We start from the raw sequence: 16,577 nt of genomic DNA, 5'->3' as shown, positions 1-16,577 counted from the left end.
TAGTGGAGGGCCGGCGTCCCCGTCTCCTGGTTAGACCTGATTGGCTCCATCCCCAGCCCTAAGCATTGCGATTGGATGCGGCTGCGCGGGGCGGGCCGGCCTGGAGCGTCGGCCGTTGGCGAGCGCTCCATTCTAGCCCCCTCCCTTCTGTCGCCTCACTCCGGCGCTGGAGTCTCCACCCCCCCGGCGGGTTCTGATTAGCCACTTCCGACGCGTCTCGGGGCCGCGATTGGTCCGCCGGGTCCCTGAGCCCGTTCCCCCCCCTTGAAGCGACTACGGCGGCTCCAAGGAGGGGGAGGGGGTAGGAGGGACGGCCGGTCCCGTCAGTCAGGCAGCGGGAGCCGCCGGGAGCGGATGGCGGCGGCGGTAGCGGCCCCACTCGCCGCCGGGGGTGAGGAGGCGGCGGCCACGACGTCTGTTCCAGGGTCTCCGGGTCTGCCCGGGAGCCGCAGTGCAGAGAGGGCCCTGGAGGAGGCCGTGGCCACCGGGACCCTGAACCTATCTAACCGGCGCTTGAAGCACTTCCCCCGGGGCGCGGCCCGCAGCTACGACCTGTCAGACATCACCCAGGCTGGTGAGTGCACCCGGCCCCGTACCCGGCAGGGACCCTCATTTGCATAGCCCCGCCCCTGGCTCGTTTCTCACGGGGCTCGAGAGTCTAGCCCGCCCCTTCACCTGACCGTCGGGGTTCTCGACCCCGCCGATTTGCATAAGCCTGCTACCTCCCCCTCCCCACTTTGAGAACTACCAGACAATGAACACATTTCTCGTTTGCACGCAATGCCCAGCGCCCCGGCCGAGCGTTGTGAGAATTCCCCGTCTTCTGCTTCTCTTTATTTGCGTATCTGCGCACCTGTAGAATGGTCCCGCCCCTCACCTGGTTGACTCATTCGCATGACCTCTTCAACCTCAGTTCCGATCGTTCTTTAAAGCAGCCCCCACGATCCCCTCTGAGGACTCCTTTCTCTTCCTCCACTTCGTCTCCCAGCTCTTTCCTCCCCATTCCACCGAGATCCGAGCAGCCTTAGGCCCCCCTCTTCCCTGGGATTTGCCCCTAACAACCTGGTGTTTCTGTTTACTGTGCTTGTTGTCCCGCCCCCTAAGGTCGCTGGCCCTCTCCACTCTTCACTCAGCTAGCCTATGGGAAAGAAGCAAATCTTCCACCTCCCCTAACGCTGTTCTCCTCGAGCTCTTCCACCTATTATCCCTGACCCCCGTATCCAGGACTCCTCCTTCTTGCGTGTGTGAGGTCACTGTGGAGCCTGTGACCTCATAGGGACCCTAGAATTCCCATTTGAGCTTCTGCTTTCCCTAGGGGGAGGGACTTGAGGCAGTTGCTGAAAGGAAGGAAATCTTATCTCCTGGCTAGGAGTGCTGGGAAGCTAGAGACTGTCCCACTGCCCGTCCACTCCCCCACCCACAGATCCCTCTAATCATGCTCCCTCCTTCCTGGTGTCTCTTGCTGCCAGGGTGTGGGGGACTCTACCATGACAGGTGAGTCAGGCCTCAGCTGCTCAGGAGGCAACAACCTATGACCTTGAGCTGGCAGCTGGGGGGTGGAGATTGGGAGTGGGGAGGAGGACTGCATTCCCGAAGCCCCACCCTAGCCTAGCCCAGGGTGGGACTTGGGGCTGGGTGAGCGTCCTCCCATCCTCCGAATGACACTGCTCTGCGACAGCATGTAATTGTCCAGCAGGTGCCTCCTCACCTGCAAACACTCAAGTGGGCACAGGCACTCTCTTCCCTCCCCTGTTCTGGGGAGGACCAGTTTAAACCTCTCCACTTTTCTTGGGTTGCTGGGTAAACGCACTTGCCCGCCATGCAGTGAGTGAGTTCAGGGAATGGATGAGCCCCAGGAGCCATTCCTCTCCCTCTCAGTCTCCCCCAGCCGCCTAACCCCAAGCTCCAGATTGACCTCAGCAGCTGTGTGACACTCGCCCGTCTGTTCCCTTTCCCCTCCCCCTTGCTTGTTTTTTGACAAAGACCAAATGTTATTCTTTACTTCCTTAGGGCTCTGCCTCTGTGAGTGGACTCCTGGGGAAAACTACCAAGAACTCCCTGGCCCCTCCCAGCCCCTACCCCCTCCCACCCTCCACCGCCAGCATTCCGGCTCAGGGTGCAGGCAGTTCTGAGTGAGCTTGTGTGTTGAAGCGGGAAAATCCCAGCTTCCGGAGGACCTCTTCCTGTCCTGCTCTCCACGCAGAAATCCTGAGTCCAGGTTGTAGGCCAGGTGGAATCTGTCTCATCCAGAACATTCTCCTCTGACCCCTCTCCCCAACCAGAATGCTTATAGTTTGGGGTAGAAAAGGGAAGTGACAGTTAGTGTTGCCCATACCCCGTCCTCTATACCTCCTTGCCCTCCAACCCAGACTAAACACTTCAGCACTCTGCCAAATTATTTTGAGCCCTATCCTGCTTTCCCAACTCTTTTGCCCTGCATGTTTCTTATTGCACAGGTCTCTGATATCCCCTGGACTCTGTTCCTTGGGGCCCCTGAAAGTAGGATGAATCCTGAGATGGCGGGGAGGGGCGGCTCTCGCAAAGGAGAAGTGCAGCTCATTCTCTTACAGACCACATCCTGTGCCTCCTGTGCCCTGCCTCCTCCAGCCTGGGCTCCCTTCCGCTCCTAGCTTTTGCCCCCACCACTGCTTAGCCCATCTTGTCCTCCACCCCCTTCATCCACAGCATGTGTGCACACACACCCACATTTGTAGATTCAGGGAGAGCAGGCGGGTGGAGGGCCAACGTAGGAGGACTGCATCTGGCCGTCTCACCCTCTCCGGAACTTGGTCTTCTCCCTTGACGGGTCTTCTCTCTTTGCATACCAGGGCTGTGAGCAGAGAGGGAGAAAAAAGGAGGCCTGGTACATCAGGCTGTCATCCGCCCTGGTAAACATAGGGCCCACCAGAGACAGAACCTGACAGATTGTTTCTACTCCATTTCCTGTCATGAGACTCATTTCCTTTGGGGATATACCCCAGCTTCCCTCCCATCAGCTTTTGCTCACCCCTTCCTGGGGAGGGCTGCCTAAGAAGCTCACCCAAGTTCTATTGCCAGGGACATCCCCCTGCAGGCCCTGGGCCCCTCCCAGTGCAGGCGAGGAGAGAAAACAGAAACCCAGGCTTGCAGAGCTCTGAGCGGTTAGTGTCCCCAGACTGGCAGAAACCCCAGGCCTGACTCCTTTCATTGGAGTAGCAAGCGACCACTTGAGATAAGGGGTGGTCATAGGCTTTACCCTCCCTACTTCCCTCCCCGTTTCTCACCCACACCAAGACACAGGCAAAAGAGCTGAGCGCCTAAAGCCTGGGTCAGTAAGAGAGGAAGTAGAGGAAGGCCAGTGGGGCTGGAAGAGGGTGGGAAGGAGGCCAGTCCTGAAGAAGGTGTATCCGGATGGGAGGGACCTGAGGACTCCAGCTTCCACCTCCAGCTTGGTCAGCTCGCCTTCCCCTCCTGGTCCTTGGGAGTCTATTCCTTCACAGACCCTTGGACCTGGCTTGCTGATCCCAGGGGCTGATGAAGAACCGTTGTCCAGTGTGTCAGGAGCCTTACTTATTCTCTAGAGCCAGACTCTAATGACCCTTGGCTTCTTCCCTGTGTTGAAAAGAGGTTGAGGCTGGGGACAAGGCCCCCAAGGAGGGACGGAAGAGGGATGAGCTTTCTCAGTGGTCTCCCCGGGGGGCTTACCATATTCTTATCTCGAGCCTCCCGGCCCATTACTTTGCTGTTTTCTTTGGAGCACCAGCCTTCTCCATAGAACAGCAGGAACCACAAGAGTTCTAGAAGCCAGTCACCCTTTCCAGGGTAGTCCTTCATTTGTGTATTTGAAGGTGGTGGTCATGGTTTGTCCTCCTAAGTCTGAGCTTCTCCAGCCCAGTGACCCTACGGCCTTTGCTGTCCTGTTAATGCTTGGAATGTGCTCGGTTTTGCAGAAAGCTTTGTTCTCTCCAAGGAGCCCAGGTTTATAGGCCTGATTCTTTAGGTCCAATGGGGAGGCGGGTGGCTGGGCAGCTGGCTCTGGGAAAGTTCAGGGCCCTCCTGTCCGGGGCTGGGCCTGTCCACAGCTCTCCCCTGACACTTGCTTCTAGACCTGTCCCGGAACCGGTTCCCTGAGGTGCCGGAGGCAGCATGCCAGCTGGTGTCCCTGGAGGGCCTGAGCCTCTACCACAATTGCCTGAGATGCCTGAACCCAGCCTTGGGGAATCTCACAGCCCTTACCTACCTCAACCTCAGGTAGGGAGGCACAGCCAGGCAGGGGCAGGGAGGGGTGGGAGCCCCAAGTCCCAGCACACGGTACCCTGAGTGCTCCTCCCAGAGCCCTGAAAAGAGGAGTGCCCTGGGGACTGAGCCCCATGCTTTTCTCCCTTCCATAGCCGAAACCAGCTGTCATCGCTGCCACCCTACATCTGCCAGCTGCCTCTGAGGGTGCTCATCGTCAGCAACAACAAACTGGGAGCCCTGCCTCCCGACATCAGCGCCTTGGGAAGCCTGCGGCAGCTTGTGAGCACAGAGAGCAGAGCAAGAAGAGGGGCTGTTGAGCCAGGCACCAGGGGCTTTTGGGGAGTTTGGAGAGGGGGGGACCGAAGGAGGTGGCCAGAGACCAGAGGCAGTTTCTGATGCCCCTGGTCTCGTGGCTCCTGCCCTACTTCTTTCCTCATTGCAGGATGTGAGCGGCAATGAGTTGCAGGCCCTCCCGGCAGAGCTATGTAGCCTTCCTTCCCTGCGGGACCTCAGTGTGCGCAGGAACCAGCTCAGCACCCTGCCCGATGGTGAGGAGAATGAAGATCTTCGGGGGGGGGGGGGGGGGGGTGTGTCTACACTGGAGAAGTCACAAAGACTCTTCACAGAACATCACTGTCTAGGTGCCCAGGGTTTTGCAGTGTATAAAGCAAACTAAATTATTTGTGCTTGACCAGCAACCCTCTGAGGCTGGCAAGTCATGGGTTATTAGCTCTATTTTCACAAATGAGGAGCAAGGCACAGAAAGGAGAATGGGTGTGTTGGCACCCTGTAGAATCCCAAGGTTGGAAGGGGCCTTTGGGGTCACCCAGGGTCATCACTCACCCAGTGGGAGCTCTCAGGCACCTGAGTCAGATGATGCCCTGTGCCTCCTCCCCCAAAGATTCTGAGTCAGTGGAGCCATGAGCTGGAGCCCAAGCAGCCCCCAACCCCATTTTAACGAGCTAATTATGATCCACTCTGACATTTGATAGTCTCTGCTCCAAAGTAGGCCCCCCTTCCCTTATTCAGCCAGCATTGTTGTGTGCGTCCTGTGTTTTAGGTGGGGGTCAGGTAGATGTGAGTGATGTCACTCACACCTGGGGCCAACTCTGAAAATGTATGGGCTTCATGGGGAGAGACAAGTGGAGGGACGTGCTAGAACAGGACACGGCAAGAGCTGTGGGAGCTAGAGGGAGCATCTGCTCAGGGAGCTTGAGGAAGACTTCTCCCCAGAGGCGTGGCAGGAGCTGACCTGTGAAGGAAAGTTCTCCTTCCTTCTGCATCCGAGGCAGAGGAAGCCCATGTGCAAAGCATGTGGGTGGGAGCCAGGGCCAGGTGGGAAGGACTGGAGCCATGCTCATCTTGGTTTTAGAGAACAAGAGAGGGGAGTCAGGTGGTCACCCATTTTCTCTGGGCTCCCCCTAGTCCTACTCTGGCCCTTTTGCCTTCGAAGTCGGTAGCAGTGTAAACAAGCATTTAATCAGGGTGCTCTCTGGGCCATAAGAGAGACCCTAGCAAAATGCCCTGGGGACACAGAGGAAGGAGCAGTGAATTCTAACCTGAGTGTCTGGAAAGATTTCATGGAGGAGGCAACACTTGAGCTGAACTTTGAAAGATGGTCACAAAAATGAGTGTCCCAGCTGAGCAAACAGCATGTGGAAAGGTCCAGAAGCCGAGGGGTTGGAGGGTTGTCTGATGTGGTGTGAGGGTGGGTAGTGAGATGGGAAATGTGGAACAAGCCAGATCATGAACACCTTGACCATGCTGGGCCAGGGAGTGGTGAGTGTTATTCTGTGTCTCTAGTCATCACTCATCCAACTGTGCATGTTTGAGAAGTAGAAGAAGGCACCCTTTCCTGTGGGTGGGCACAACCTTGCCTGGGGTGGGAAGGGCTTAGCCAGTAAAGTTCGGGTGGGATTGCAGGCCCCTCCTGCCTAGGTGCATTTGTGCAGGGCACAGTCCGCTCACCCTCAGCAGCCTTGGCTGCAAGTCATGGAAGGTGTTTGAGCCGTGCAATGTCGCAGTTTGGTTTGGGTCTTGTGATGGTCACTTGGGGATGAAGGAACGGTTGAAGTATGGAGTGGGCAGGGTGGGGCAGAGGAGAGAAGCACATGAGATGGGCAGGAGCTCAGGGAGGGGAGGCCTGGAGGTGGGCCCGATTTGAGCAGGAAGGGAAGAGGGAGGTTGTTCCTGGGGAGTGCCCACAGCCAGCCAGGCCAGAGGACGTGGTGGACCCAAGGGTGGCAAGTGGGCTAGAGCAGAGGGCAGAGGAAGTGAGCACAAGGCCCCACCCTTGGGCAGGCTCCTGACTCTTCCCTCACCCACCCCCAGAGCTGGGGGATCTTCCTCTTGTCCGCCTGGATTTCTCCTGTAACCGTGTCTCCCGCATCCCGGTCTCCTTCTGCCGCCTCAGGCACCTGCAGGTCATTCTGCTGGACAGCAACCCCCTGCAGAGCCCACCGGCTCAGGTGAGGGGTGGATTTGGGCTGGACCATGGGGACAGGGCTGAGAATGGGTAGGAGTTGGGAGGTGAGTCCCTTTAGTAGCCAAGCAGGATCTGGGGGAGCCCCCTTCGCTTCCCTTAACCCCTACCATGTGCCTCCTTATACCTAGATCTGCCTGAAGGGGAAACTTCACATCTTCAAGTACTTGTCAACAGAAGCTGGGCGGCGTGGGGCGTCTGCACTGGGGGACCTGGCCCCTTCCCGCCCCCCGAGTTTCAGTCCCTGGTAAGTCCCAAGTGGGAAGGAAGGAAGCCCCTGGTTACTGACTGCCCCTTCCTGGCAGCACGGACTCCATGGTTTTCGGTGGGAAGATGAGAGGGGTTGCTGCCCGATACTGGACTGACCAGCTCTCCCTGGCGGCACCAGCCCTGCTGAGGACTTATTTCCGGGACGTCGGTACGATGGCGGGCTAGACTCGGGCTTCCACAGCGTTGACAGTGGCAGCAAGAGGTGGTCTGGAAATGAGGTAAGGGCCTCCTTGCCATGAGACATTGGGGGGTCTCAGCCCCCGGGGGGAGAACCTCTGAGTCAGGACCCTTTGCTTGGTGCCTCTGAATATCAGAGTGACAGTTGGTGTCTGGAGTGGTCTTCTTCCCTTGCCCGGGTATCTCAGGGAGGGGCTGGCTCAACAGCAGACCCCAAGGGCATGAACCCCATGAACCCCCAGCACCACAGAGCAGCGCTCTCCCATTTTTGCATTTCTAGTCAACAGATGAATTTTCGGAGTTGTCCTTCCGGATCTCGGAGCTGGCCCGGGAGCCTCGGGGGCCCAGGGAGCGGAGGGAGGATGGCTCTGGTGAGTGGTGGGGTCAGGGTAAGGGGGCTGGGGTCATGGACGAGTGCCTGGAGGCCCCCAGTGCTTGCTGACATGCCCTGGCCTCCCCAGCTGACGGAGACCCTGAGCAGATTGACTTCATTGACAGCCACGTGCCTGTGGAGGACGAGGAGCGAGGCGCTGCTGAGGTGAGGGTCCCAGGGCCGGTGCACGTGCCCTGGGGGGGGAGGGAGGGAGCCGGCGCAGGCTTGGGGGTGGGGGGGGCGGGGACCCTCCCTCGACCCCTCTGCTGCTCTTCCCTTAGGAGCAGCGGCCACCGGAGTTAAGCCCTGCGGCAGGGGATGCCGAGAAGGCACCCAGCAGCAGGTACCCCAGAGCGCCCTGAGCCAGCACCTCCTCCCGCTACGCCATCCCCCTGGACCCTCCCTCCTCTCCCCTGACCTGGCTCTGCCTCACGGTCCTGCCTCTCCCCTCAGGCGGGAGGAGCCGGCGGGGGAGGAGCGGCGGCGCCCCGACACCTTGCAGCTGTGGCAGGAGCGGGAGCGGCGGCAGCAGCAGCAGCACAGTGGGGTGTGGGGGGCCCCCAGGAAGGACAGGTGTGGGCAAAGGGGCAGGGTGGGGGGGGGCCTGGAAATGAGTGGGAATGAGCCCTCGTAAGCTCCTCTGCCCCTCGGGGTTGGCGGGTCCCCTGCCTGCGCTGCTGGCCCCACACGGCCTTCATTTTCCAGTGTTCTGAAGCTGGGGGTCAGGGCTGCTGGTGGAGGTGCTGCGTCCACTCAGGCCGCCTACAAGTATGTGTCCCCCCAGACCCCCCTCCCCGAGCGCTGTCCCCGCACACCGTCCCCCTGCCCCTCCCCTCTGATTCGCTCTCTGTTGCTCCTCAGCGGCATGCCTAAGTCCAGTGCCACCCAGCTGGGCGCTTCAGGAGGGCAGGGAGCCCCCGCCCCCGCCCCCGCCCCCCAGGAGCCCCTTCCTGCAGCTGGACCAGGTGGGACAGGGACTGGGGGAAGAGGAGGGGGGACTATGTAGGTGAGGGGGTGGCTGGGGCCTGCTGGCCTGAGGGAAGGTGGGACTATGAGGGGTGTCTTTTCTCACCTGTCCCTGGCTCTGGCCCCCAGCAACGGTGCCTGCTCCCCGGCCACTCGGCTCCATTCAGAGACCAAACAGCTTCCTCTTCCGTTCTTCCTCTCAGAGTGGTTCAGGTGGGTTTCCCCTGTCCCCAGTGCTAACCCAGCCCTCACCCCTGGGCTGCGGACACCCCTTCTGGCCTGGGAGTTCTCTAGTCTATTGTCCCTTTGTGTTGAAACTCCCATAAGCACAAAGGCAGGAGATGTGGGTGCCAGACACTGCGGCCCAGCTAGGAAGTCGGCGGCAGGTGCTAAGAGACGGCCCACATTCCTCCTCCTTCTCCAGGCCCTTCCTCACCAGACTCTGTCTTGAGACCTCGGCGATCCCCCCAGCTTCTCGATGAGAAGGAGCTGATGGCACAGCTGCGCCCGGTAAGAGAGGTGGAATCTGGGGGGCAGGGCGGGGTGGGGGGTTGGGGGCCGCGCTCGGCCTCCTCAAGTTTTCCGGCTTCCCGCCGCACCCCGTGGGTGCTTCCACTGAGGACACAAGGGGCGGGCAGGAGTCCCCACTGACCCCTCCCCCTCCCCCCACCCTCCTGCCTCCCAGGTCCTCGAGTCAAAGCTGCAGCGGCCCCTGCCCGAGGACCTGGCAGAGGCTCTGGCCAATGGGGTCATCCTGTGTCAGCTGGCCAACCAGCTGCGGCCCCGCTCCGTGCCCTTCATCCACGTGCCGTCACCTGCTGTGGTCAGTTGGGTCCCAGGGCGGGAGGTAGGGGATGGGACAGAGGACTGCTGGGGCCTCGCCCTTACTCTCTTCTCTTTTTCCTTTCTCGCCCTCCCCCAGCCAAAACTTAGTGCTCTCAAGTCTCGGAAAAATGTGGAGAGTTTCTTAGAAGCCTGTCGAAAAATGGGGGTGCCTGAGGTATGGGGGGGTATGTTCTCGGGAGCCCAGGGCTGGTCCCTACTATAAAGAGTGGCGACGTCCTGGGCTCAGCTGAGCACTCCACATGGGTGGCAGGGTTCCATTCACAGGGGTGTCTGCTCCCCAGAAGGAAACATGTCCTCAAGTCCCTGTCCTGCACGTCTCCCTGCCCTGCATGCCTCCCTTCCCTGCACTCCGCATGTTGGCGTGGCTCAGGCCCTGGCACGTGAGGGCAGGGGGTGGGAAGGATTGTCCTGCTGCTGCTGCTGACGTCTGCTCTTTGTCCTTGTCCATCTGTCCCTACTCTCCCTTCCCAGGCTGACCTGTGCTCGCCCTCGGATCTCCTCCAGGGCACCGCCCAGGGGCTGTGGACCACCCTGGAGGCTGTGAAGCGGGTGGGGGGCAGGGTCCCCCCGCCCCTCTGGCCCCCCTCTGGTCTGGGCGGCTTCATCCTCTTCTACGTGGTCCTCATGCTGCTGCTCTATGTCGTCTACACTCGGCTCCTGGGTTCCTAGGACCTGAAGTCACCCTTTCTCCCCGCCCCCATCGCCCTATTTCTATTTATGACTCCTTTGCGACCCCGGTCCCTACCAGTGGTGCCTTCAGCCCCTACCAAAGACACTAGTGAACCTCCTCCCCTCACAAACACTGACCTCAGAGGCCCCACTCTGGTGCACCCAGACCCTGGGCCCCCAGCCTCTGGCCTCCCTCCTGTAGCCCCTTCCCTTCCCTCACTTCTCAGTGCTGATGGTGCCTTCATTCCCTCCAGGCCCTGCTCCCTCGGAGGGCAGATCTCAACCTTCCTCCTTGTGCTGTCCCCCCACCGTCCCCCCACTGTTATGGGGAGCTAAATTATCTATATTTTGTAGAGAGAACTCTATATTTGTAGGGGATACAGGGGCCCAGGCTGGGTCCCTGTCTCTGTGTATAAATTGTACAGACCGTGGCCGCCTCTGTGTGTGTGTGTTTGCGTCTGCTCCTGCCGTGGCCAGGCCCAGCCCTGGCCATGCCCCTGGGGCTCTGTTTGTCAGCCTGCCTGTTCCAGCATTTCCCTCTGGAAATGACAGGTCTCTCCTACCCTGAGCCTTGGCCCCCTGTGTCATCGCCCTTCTGTTACCTACTGGCAGCTTCCTTGCATCTCGTTTGCCCCCAAGCCGTGTCCAGGGTGCCCCTGACCTTTGCCACCTCCACCCGAAGGGCCATCCTGTCAGCCCTGTTTGCCCAGGCTTCTTCAGGGTTTCTCCCACCCTGCCCTCTGAGAAGGGCAGGGAAGCCAGAGAACAAGGTGACATGGGGAACTTAACCCGGGCCCCTCCCCCCAGGAGTCCCTGTGCCAGCCCCATCACATCTTGGAAGAGGAGGGGGCCCCGGGAAGGGGCCTCCCCTACATCGCTGCTGTCATCCACGCACTGCTGGAACGGCCATAGGGGTCGAGGTCGGGGCGCAGGGCTCCGACCCTGCCGGGAACCCAGGAACAGAGAAGACAGCCGCGCCCGGCCTCTGCTCCCTAGCAATGACTCTGGTGAGGGCGGCCTCGGGCTTGGCCCTGTTCCTTGGGCGCCCCTCGGCCCGCCCGAGGGGTTGGAAGCCGGCGGCCCAGCGAGGCGCCTGGCCGCATCTGGGTGTGGCCGAGGGTCTGGGATAGAAGACGGGCGGCGGATGTTGTGTCAAGTGCAATAAAAAAGAAGCCGGACCCTCCAGGCTGCCCCTCGGGGTCTGTGTGTGCGTGTGTGTGTGTGTGTGTGTGTGTCCGTCTGCGGATGAATGCGCTGCGTCGCGGGAAAGGAGGCGCGTCCACGTCCGCACCGGGGTTCTGCAGCTGGCCGCGGCGGGGCGCCACTCTTCCGTGTGGGCCGGCGGCGGCGCGCGGACCCCGCCAACCCCGCCGCCAGGGGGCGCCCGCGAGACGCCGGCGGGAGCGCGCGCCACGTGGCCCGGAAACGCGCTGGGCGCCGCCGTGGTCGCGAGGCCCTGGGAGGTGGACCGGCGACGTGGGCTCGTGGGGCGAGAGGGCGGGCCGCTGCGGGAGGTGGGGGCCGCGAGGGGCCGCGAGGGGCCGCGTGGGGCCGGGAGGGGGAGGTGGGAGGCGCGGGCGGCGGGGACGGCGGGGACGGCGCGGACGGCGCGGACGCGGGGCACAGAGCTGCTGCCCCGCGCGGCCCTCCCCTCCCCCAGACGCGGCATGTTGCCCCGGCCGCCTCGGCTGTGGGACGCGGGCAAAGAGCAGGCGCCCGAGGAACAAGGCCCCTCGGCGGGCAGTGACCCCGGCGAGGCCTGGACCTCTGGAGAGGAAGCACTGGGGGAGCCAGGAAGTCCCCCACAGGACAGGTGAGGGGCTCCGCCGCAGGGAAGTCCGGCAGGGGGCCCACCGTGTGAGGAGGTCTCCGTCGCCCACGTTGAGGAACGGGCGTGCTAAACTCCCTGCCCCAGGCCCCCCGGGCCCTGCCTCAGAGACACCCGGGGAGGCTGTGAGGGGTGCACCTCAGGACGTCCCCCTCCCAGCCCGCAGCCCCGGTCCCGAAGGCCTTCCTGGAGCCGGAGAGAGCAGCTGCTGCCCCGGGCCCCCCCAGGCCTGGCTGCCGAGCAGTCCCCGGGAGCCCCAGGTAGGCACAGGCCTTGCTGCCTCTACCCGCCCCCCCCCAGACACCTTTCCACCGACTCCTGAGCCTGTTTTAATCTCTTCAAGTGTTCCTCCCCCAGTTGCTCTTCCCCTCCAGATGGCCTGGGAGGTGGCCCCCTCAAGGATGATTGTGCTAGCCCCGTGGGACCCCCACTACAAGGCTAGAGCAGGACCTCGGCTGGTGTGGGTGAGTCGGGGGCATCTCCGGCTCTGGCCTTGGGGTGGGGCAGGGGTGCCCTGGGAGGGGACCGGAGCTCCAGTGGTCTTTCCTGCCCCTTCCACAGGGGCCCAGCTGTGCGTCAGGCGCCTCCTTCTCCGGCCGGACCTTGTGTCATCCCTCATTCTGGCCGCTGTATGAGGCAGCCCCAGGCCGGGACCTCAGGCCCCTGGCCCCAGCCACAGGGCATCAGAACGGAGAGCATGCGCCCAGGGATGCAGGTACTTTGCTTGGCCACCCCCCACCCCCACCCCCGCCCAGGCTCTGGAGGTGCCCTGCATGAGCTCGCCGGGGAACCAGTGCGGCCCTCGCTGGTGTGGGAACCGCAGCCTGCTGCCCTACCAGCTTGTCTTCTCCAGGGTTCCCAGTGATGTGCCATGAAGATGTCTTTCTGTCAGACCCGCTGCTGCCGTCTGGGCAGCGTGTCCCCCTGTACCTGTCGGAGGCCTCTCAGCAGGTGAGTGCAGTTCCTGCCCTGGCCTCACGCTAGTCCTCCTGCAGGGCTTGGGAGGAGACACTTCTCCCTTCTCTCTCCTCAGGTCATGGGCTCTCTGAAGCTGCTGCTCCCACCTCCTATCATGTCTCCCTGGGTCCTCCGCACCCCATCCCCGGGCTGCTCCACTGCCTGGCTCAGTGGGCCTGAGCTGATCGCCCTCACTGGCCTCCTGCAGATGAGCCAGGGGGCTCCGAGACCTGCCTCCCCGGGGGCTCCCACGCCCCCTGCTGGCCCCCCAGGCCCTGTATCTGACCACCCAGGCTCCAGTGGCAGCCCCAGCTGTTCTCATTGCCCTGACCCATCTGTCCCACGAACCCCAGACGCCCACTGAACATAGCTCTTCTGTGGGCAGAGTGGGGTCCCCTACTCCCCCAGGCAGGTTCTGTTGACAATAAAGCAGTGTTTTGGTTTGCAAACAGGCTCCTTGTAGCAAGTGAGTAGCAGAGTGGGGCATGGAGACAGGGATGGGGTCTCTTCTTCTACATGGCTTAGGCTGTCCTCCCCTCAAATTCTCGTTATTCATTGGTCACCCCTGCAGCGGGGCAGGGGAACCCATGGACCTAAGACCTTTCCAGGCTGACCAAGCAGGACCACTTTAATAGGGCATAGGGTGGGGGTGGGGGTCCACAGTACAGTATGTGGAAGACAAGTATATGGAAGCAAGAAGTCCATCAACTCCACCAGGCTCCAGAGAAGGGAGGATTGTGTGAACACATGGCTGGCACTGGAAGAGGGAAATTAGGGAGGAAGGGAGCGGCACAGCACTTCTGGGAAGCAGTAGAGGTAAGATACCTGGTACTTCAGCCTTCTTGTTCTGGCGCCCTGGGGCGGGGGACTGGTTCTTAGGCCGCGAGGAGACATAAGGCAGGCCCTGCAGGTGCGGGGTGGGGAGGAGCAGGTCCATGTGGGACAAGTCGTTGGAGGCGGGGTCAGGGGCCAAGGCTGACCTGAGACTCTGGAGTGATGCTGCAGGAACTCTGCCAGGAAAGAAAGGATCAGGGCTTTGGCTGAGGAAGCCTGGAGTTCGTAGGGGTTTGTGGATGGGAAGGGGGGAGGGTGGTTCTAGAATTTTCTCCCTTAAAAGAATCCAGTTTCTTGGGGAGCCTTTCCTGAAGAATTTCCAGGTACCACATCTGGAAGGGGTGGAGTGGGCAGCAGGCCCTAAGGGGGCAACTCAGAGCTTCTGCAAGTTGCAGGTCCTAGGGGGCCTTCGAGCCCCTCTACTTTGGGAATAGGTCGGGGGAAGGCATTCATAACTTTGCCCTGTTTTCTCCCCTCCTCCCCATCTATCCCTCAGCTAGACAGGGCGGGGCTGCCCACATCTCCTCACCGGAGCCTCTCTGAGGTTCTGGAACTCGATGCAGGCATAGCTGTGCTGGCGGTTCCTGCTGGCCCCGGGGGCGTCGCCTCGAGCCTCCAGCGGAGGGATCAGGTCCAGGTCCACGTAGTTGAGGTGGCCGTTGGGGGGTTCTTGTATGGCAGTGCCCATTCCTAAGTAGTCCGGGGCCACGTACTTGATGCACACGTACTCCCCTGCTAGCTCTGAGGGCGGCTGCAAGGAGGAATGAGCCCCTGCTGGTCCCCAACGTTCCCCGATGCTGCGGCGGGGGCCTTGGAAGGAAGGTCCAGGCTCCCCAGCCCCGAGCTTATAGAAACAGGGCAGGGAGCTCGAGGACAAGGACCCTGGCGGAAAGTGGCTCATGGGCACGTATTCGGTGCCCCCCCAACCTTGGAGCGGGTAGTGGGGAGCTGCGGGGGCAGAGGCCGCAAGGCGAGGGGGTGCCATCACCATGTAGCCACCTGCTTCGCCACCCCCCATGGGCTCGTAGTCGCTCCGGGCTCCCATGGCTACGTAGCCCCCTCCCCGCTCCAAGCCCTGGGGCTGCGAGGCTGCGGTCGCCGGCATCCGGAGGGTTGCTTTCCCCCTTCTCTCCCCCAGGCCCCTGCAATGGCTCTGGCCGCTTGACTGGGCTGCCGAGGCCAGGGTTGCATAAGGTTGGGAGGCGGAGGGTCTGGAAGCGCTCGTCGGGGGATCCCTTGGCAGTGGCTCAGCCCTGCCACCGGCACCGCCATCCCCGAGTCGCTTCATGGCGGCCAGTACGGTCTCGTGAATGCTTTGGGCCACCACAGCGTCGGGCGCCTGTAGCCACAGCTCCCCGGGACCCGTGGGCGCCGAGCGGCCGAGCTCCAGGAAGAAGAAAGAGTCTGCGTGGCCGCAGCGGCGTACACTGAGCAGGGACAGGCGCAGGGCGGGCGGCGGCGGCGAAGCCTGCGTGTCCCCAGAGCCTGTGCCCTTGGGCTTCCGCAGCAGGCTCAGCACCCCCGAACCCAGGCACAGGCGGTAGCCGCCGCTGCCCAGGCCTCGTGTTCGCCCCAGTCCCTTGGGCCGCAGTGTCACGGGCCAGACGTCCTGAAATGGAGCGAGAATCCAGGCGCCGGGGTCCTCGTGGAAGCTGGGACCTGAAGAGACAGGGGGCTGGTCACAGGGGCTCCTGGGCCGGGGGGTTGGAGTCACTGTGCCGCGAGAACTAAGCACGTGTAAATGCCTCATGTTTGAACTTGATTTCGGAGACTTATGGGGAGGGACGACCCACGATAAACTAAACTCGCGATCACCCAAGCCCCGGCTCCCGCCCCCCCTTCCCCCGCCCCGGCTCCGGCTCCGCCCGCCCGGCGTTTCGGGCCTCACCGGCGGCCGCGCGCGCCTCGAGCAGGGCGCTGTACCACGCCTGCTGCTCCGCCTCGCAGGCCGCCGCCACGCCCAGGCTGCGGTCGCGCGTGTACAGGACGATCAGGTGGCGCTGGCGCGCGTCCACGCGCTTGCTGATGGTGCACGCACCCGCCAGGCTCACGCTGAGCTTGGGCGGCGCTCGGCCGGCGCGGAACTTCTTCTCGCTCTCGTAGCACTCGAGGCGCGGCGGGTCGGCGCGGAGCACGAAGAAGCGGCGGCGCTGGGACTTCTGCTTCCGCAGGTGGCCGCAGAGCCGCACGTCAGCGGGACAGCCCCAGGGCCGCGGCAGAACCAGGGGCACGCCGGCCGGCTCGGACTCCGGGGCTGCCGGGGGGCCACCGCCTCCGGGCTTCATCCCGGGCCAAAGGCAATGTAGTGGCCAGAGTAGGGGCTGAGACTCAGCAGAGGTGGGGTGGAGGTGGCGGTCTCCGGGGAGGGGGACAGCGTCCTGACAGGTTGCCACCCGTCTTGATGCCCAGCGTCTCACCCCTGCTCCGGACTTGAAGTTTGGGGCAGAGGGTCTGCGGTGGCCCCTCGCTGCGCGCAGCGTGTGCCCCAGTGACTGCCCGGTGGCCGGCGACACGCGGGGCTCCAGCGGCCTTCTCCAAGGCTCGACCCCGGCCGGCTCCCCGCGCCTCTGGTCGCCTCCTGCCCCTCCCTCCCTCTGCCTCTGCCTCTGCCTCTGCCGACTGCCCCAGAGTCCCCACCCCGCGGGGTTAACCCTCGCGCGCCCCGGGCCGCTGGACGTCGGGCCGTGGGAGTGAAGTCTGATTGGGAAAGTCTGGGAGAGGCGGCCTCCTCCCCACCCCAAACACCCCTGGGCTGGGATCGCAGGGGCGGGGAGTGTGTGGGCGTCTCCACGGACCTGAGCTGACTGCTAAGGCAGCAGCGAAGTGAGGCCAACGTGAGTGGAACTGGGTCGGGAGTCCGCAGTCCTGGCGATTAGGGGACGGCCCTTCCCACTCTACGCGTCCAGCCCCTGTGTTCCCAGCCCCCCCCCCCCCCCCCCCCCAGTGGTTCTATACTC

General features: G+C 62.6%; 3 protein-coding genes across 5 annotated transcripts; 2 read left to right on the top strand and 1 right to left on the bottom strand.

The window, feature by feature from the left end:
• The first annotated feature begins 223 nt into the window (after positions 1-223).
• LRCH4 (leucine rich repeats and calponin homology domain containing 4) lies at positions 224-10,995 on the top strand. 2 transcript variants are annotated; one of them, XM_032431163.1, is made up of 18 exons: positions 224-574; positions 4,086-4,230; positions 4,371-4,497; positions 4,661-4,766; positions 6,550-6,686; positions 6,832-6,947; positions 7,089-7,188; positions 7,428-7,518; positions 7,609-7,685; positions 7,802-7,863; positions 7,974-8,093; positions 8,226-8,288; positions 8,382-8,485; positions 8,616-8,699; positions 8,911-8,996; positions 9,172-9,309; positions 9,409-9,486; positions 10,809-10,995. In XM_032431163.1, exons 1-18 carry the CDS (start codon positions 355-357, stop codon positions 10,911-10,913), a joined length of 1,959 nt encoding a protein of 652 aa, XP_032287054.1. In that variant the 5' UTR covers positions 224-354; the 3' UTR covers positions 10,914-10,995. The 2 variants fall into 2 exon arrangements, with proteins under 2 accessions (XP_032287054.1, XP_032287053.1); XM_032431162.1 differs by lacking the exon at positions 10,809-10,995 and adding an exon at positions 9,804-10,659.
• Positions 10,996-12,004: 1,009 nt separating this feature from the next.
• Positions 12,005-13,229, top strand: SAP25 (Sin3A associated protein 25). The gene is made up of 5 exons (XM_032431164.1): positions 12,005-12,089; positions 12,187-12,293; positions 12,391-12,544; positions 12,683-12,780; positions 12,863-13,229. Exons 2-5 carry the CDS (start codon positions 12,204-12,206, stop codon positions 13,148-13,150), a joined length of 630 nt encoding a protein of 209 aa, XP_032287055.1. The 5' UTR covers positions 12,005-12,089; positions 12,187-12,203; the 3' UTR covers positions 13,151-13,229.
• A 170-nt stretch (positions 13,230-13,399) lies between these two features.
• Positions 13,400-16,505, bottom strand: LOC116648708 (insulin receptor substrate 2-like). 2 transcript variants are annotated; one of them, XM_032430862.1, is made up of 3 exons: positions 15,509-16,505; positions 14,150-15,279; positions 13,400-13,796 (listed from the first exon to the last, which is right to left on the bottom strand). In XM_032430862.1, exons 1-3 carry the CDS (start codon positions 15,903-15,905, stop codon positions 13,749-13,751), a joined length of 1,575 nt encoding a protein of 524 aa, XP_032286753.1. In that variant the 5' UTR covers positions 15,906-16,505; the 3' UTR covers positions 13,400-13,748. The 2 variants fall into 2 exon arrangements, with proteins under 2 accessions (XP_032286753.1, XP_032286754.1); XM_032430863.1 differs by having other exon boundaries at positions 15,659-16,505.
• Positions 16,506-16,577: the final 72 nt, after the last annotated feature.

The sequence above is a fragment of the Phoca vitulina genome, unplaced genomic scaffold (assembly GCF_004348235.1).
Source record: "Phoca vitulina isolate PV1807 unplaced genomic scaffold, GSC_HSeal_1.0 scaffold45, whole genome shotgun sequence".
NCBI lineage: Eukaryota > Metazoa > Chordata > Mammalia > Carnivora > Phocidae > Phoca > Phoca vitulina.
The sequence above is the reverse complement of the archived record's forward strand: the minus strand, read 5'-3'. Positions and strand labels throughout refer to the sequence as shown.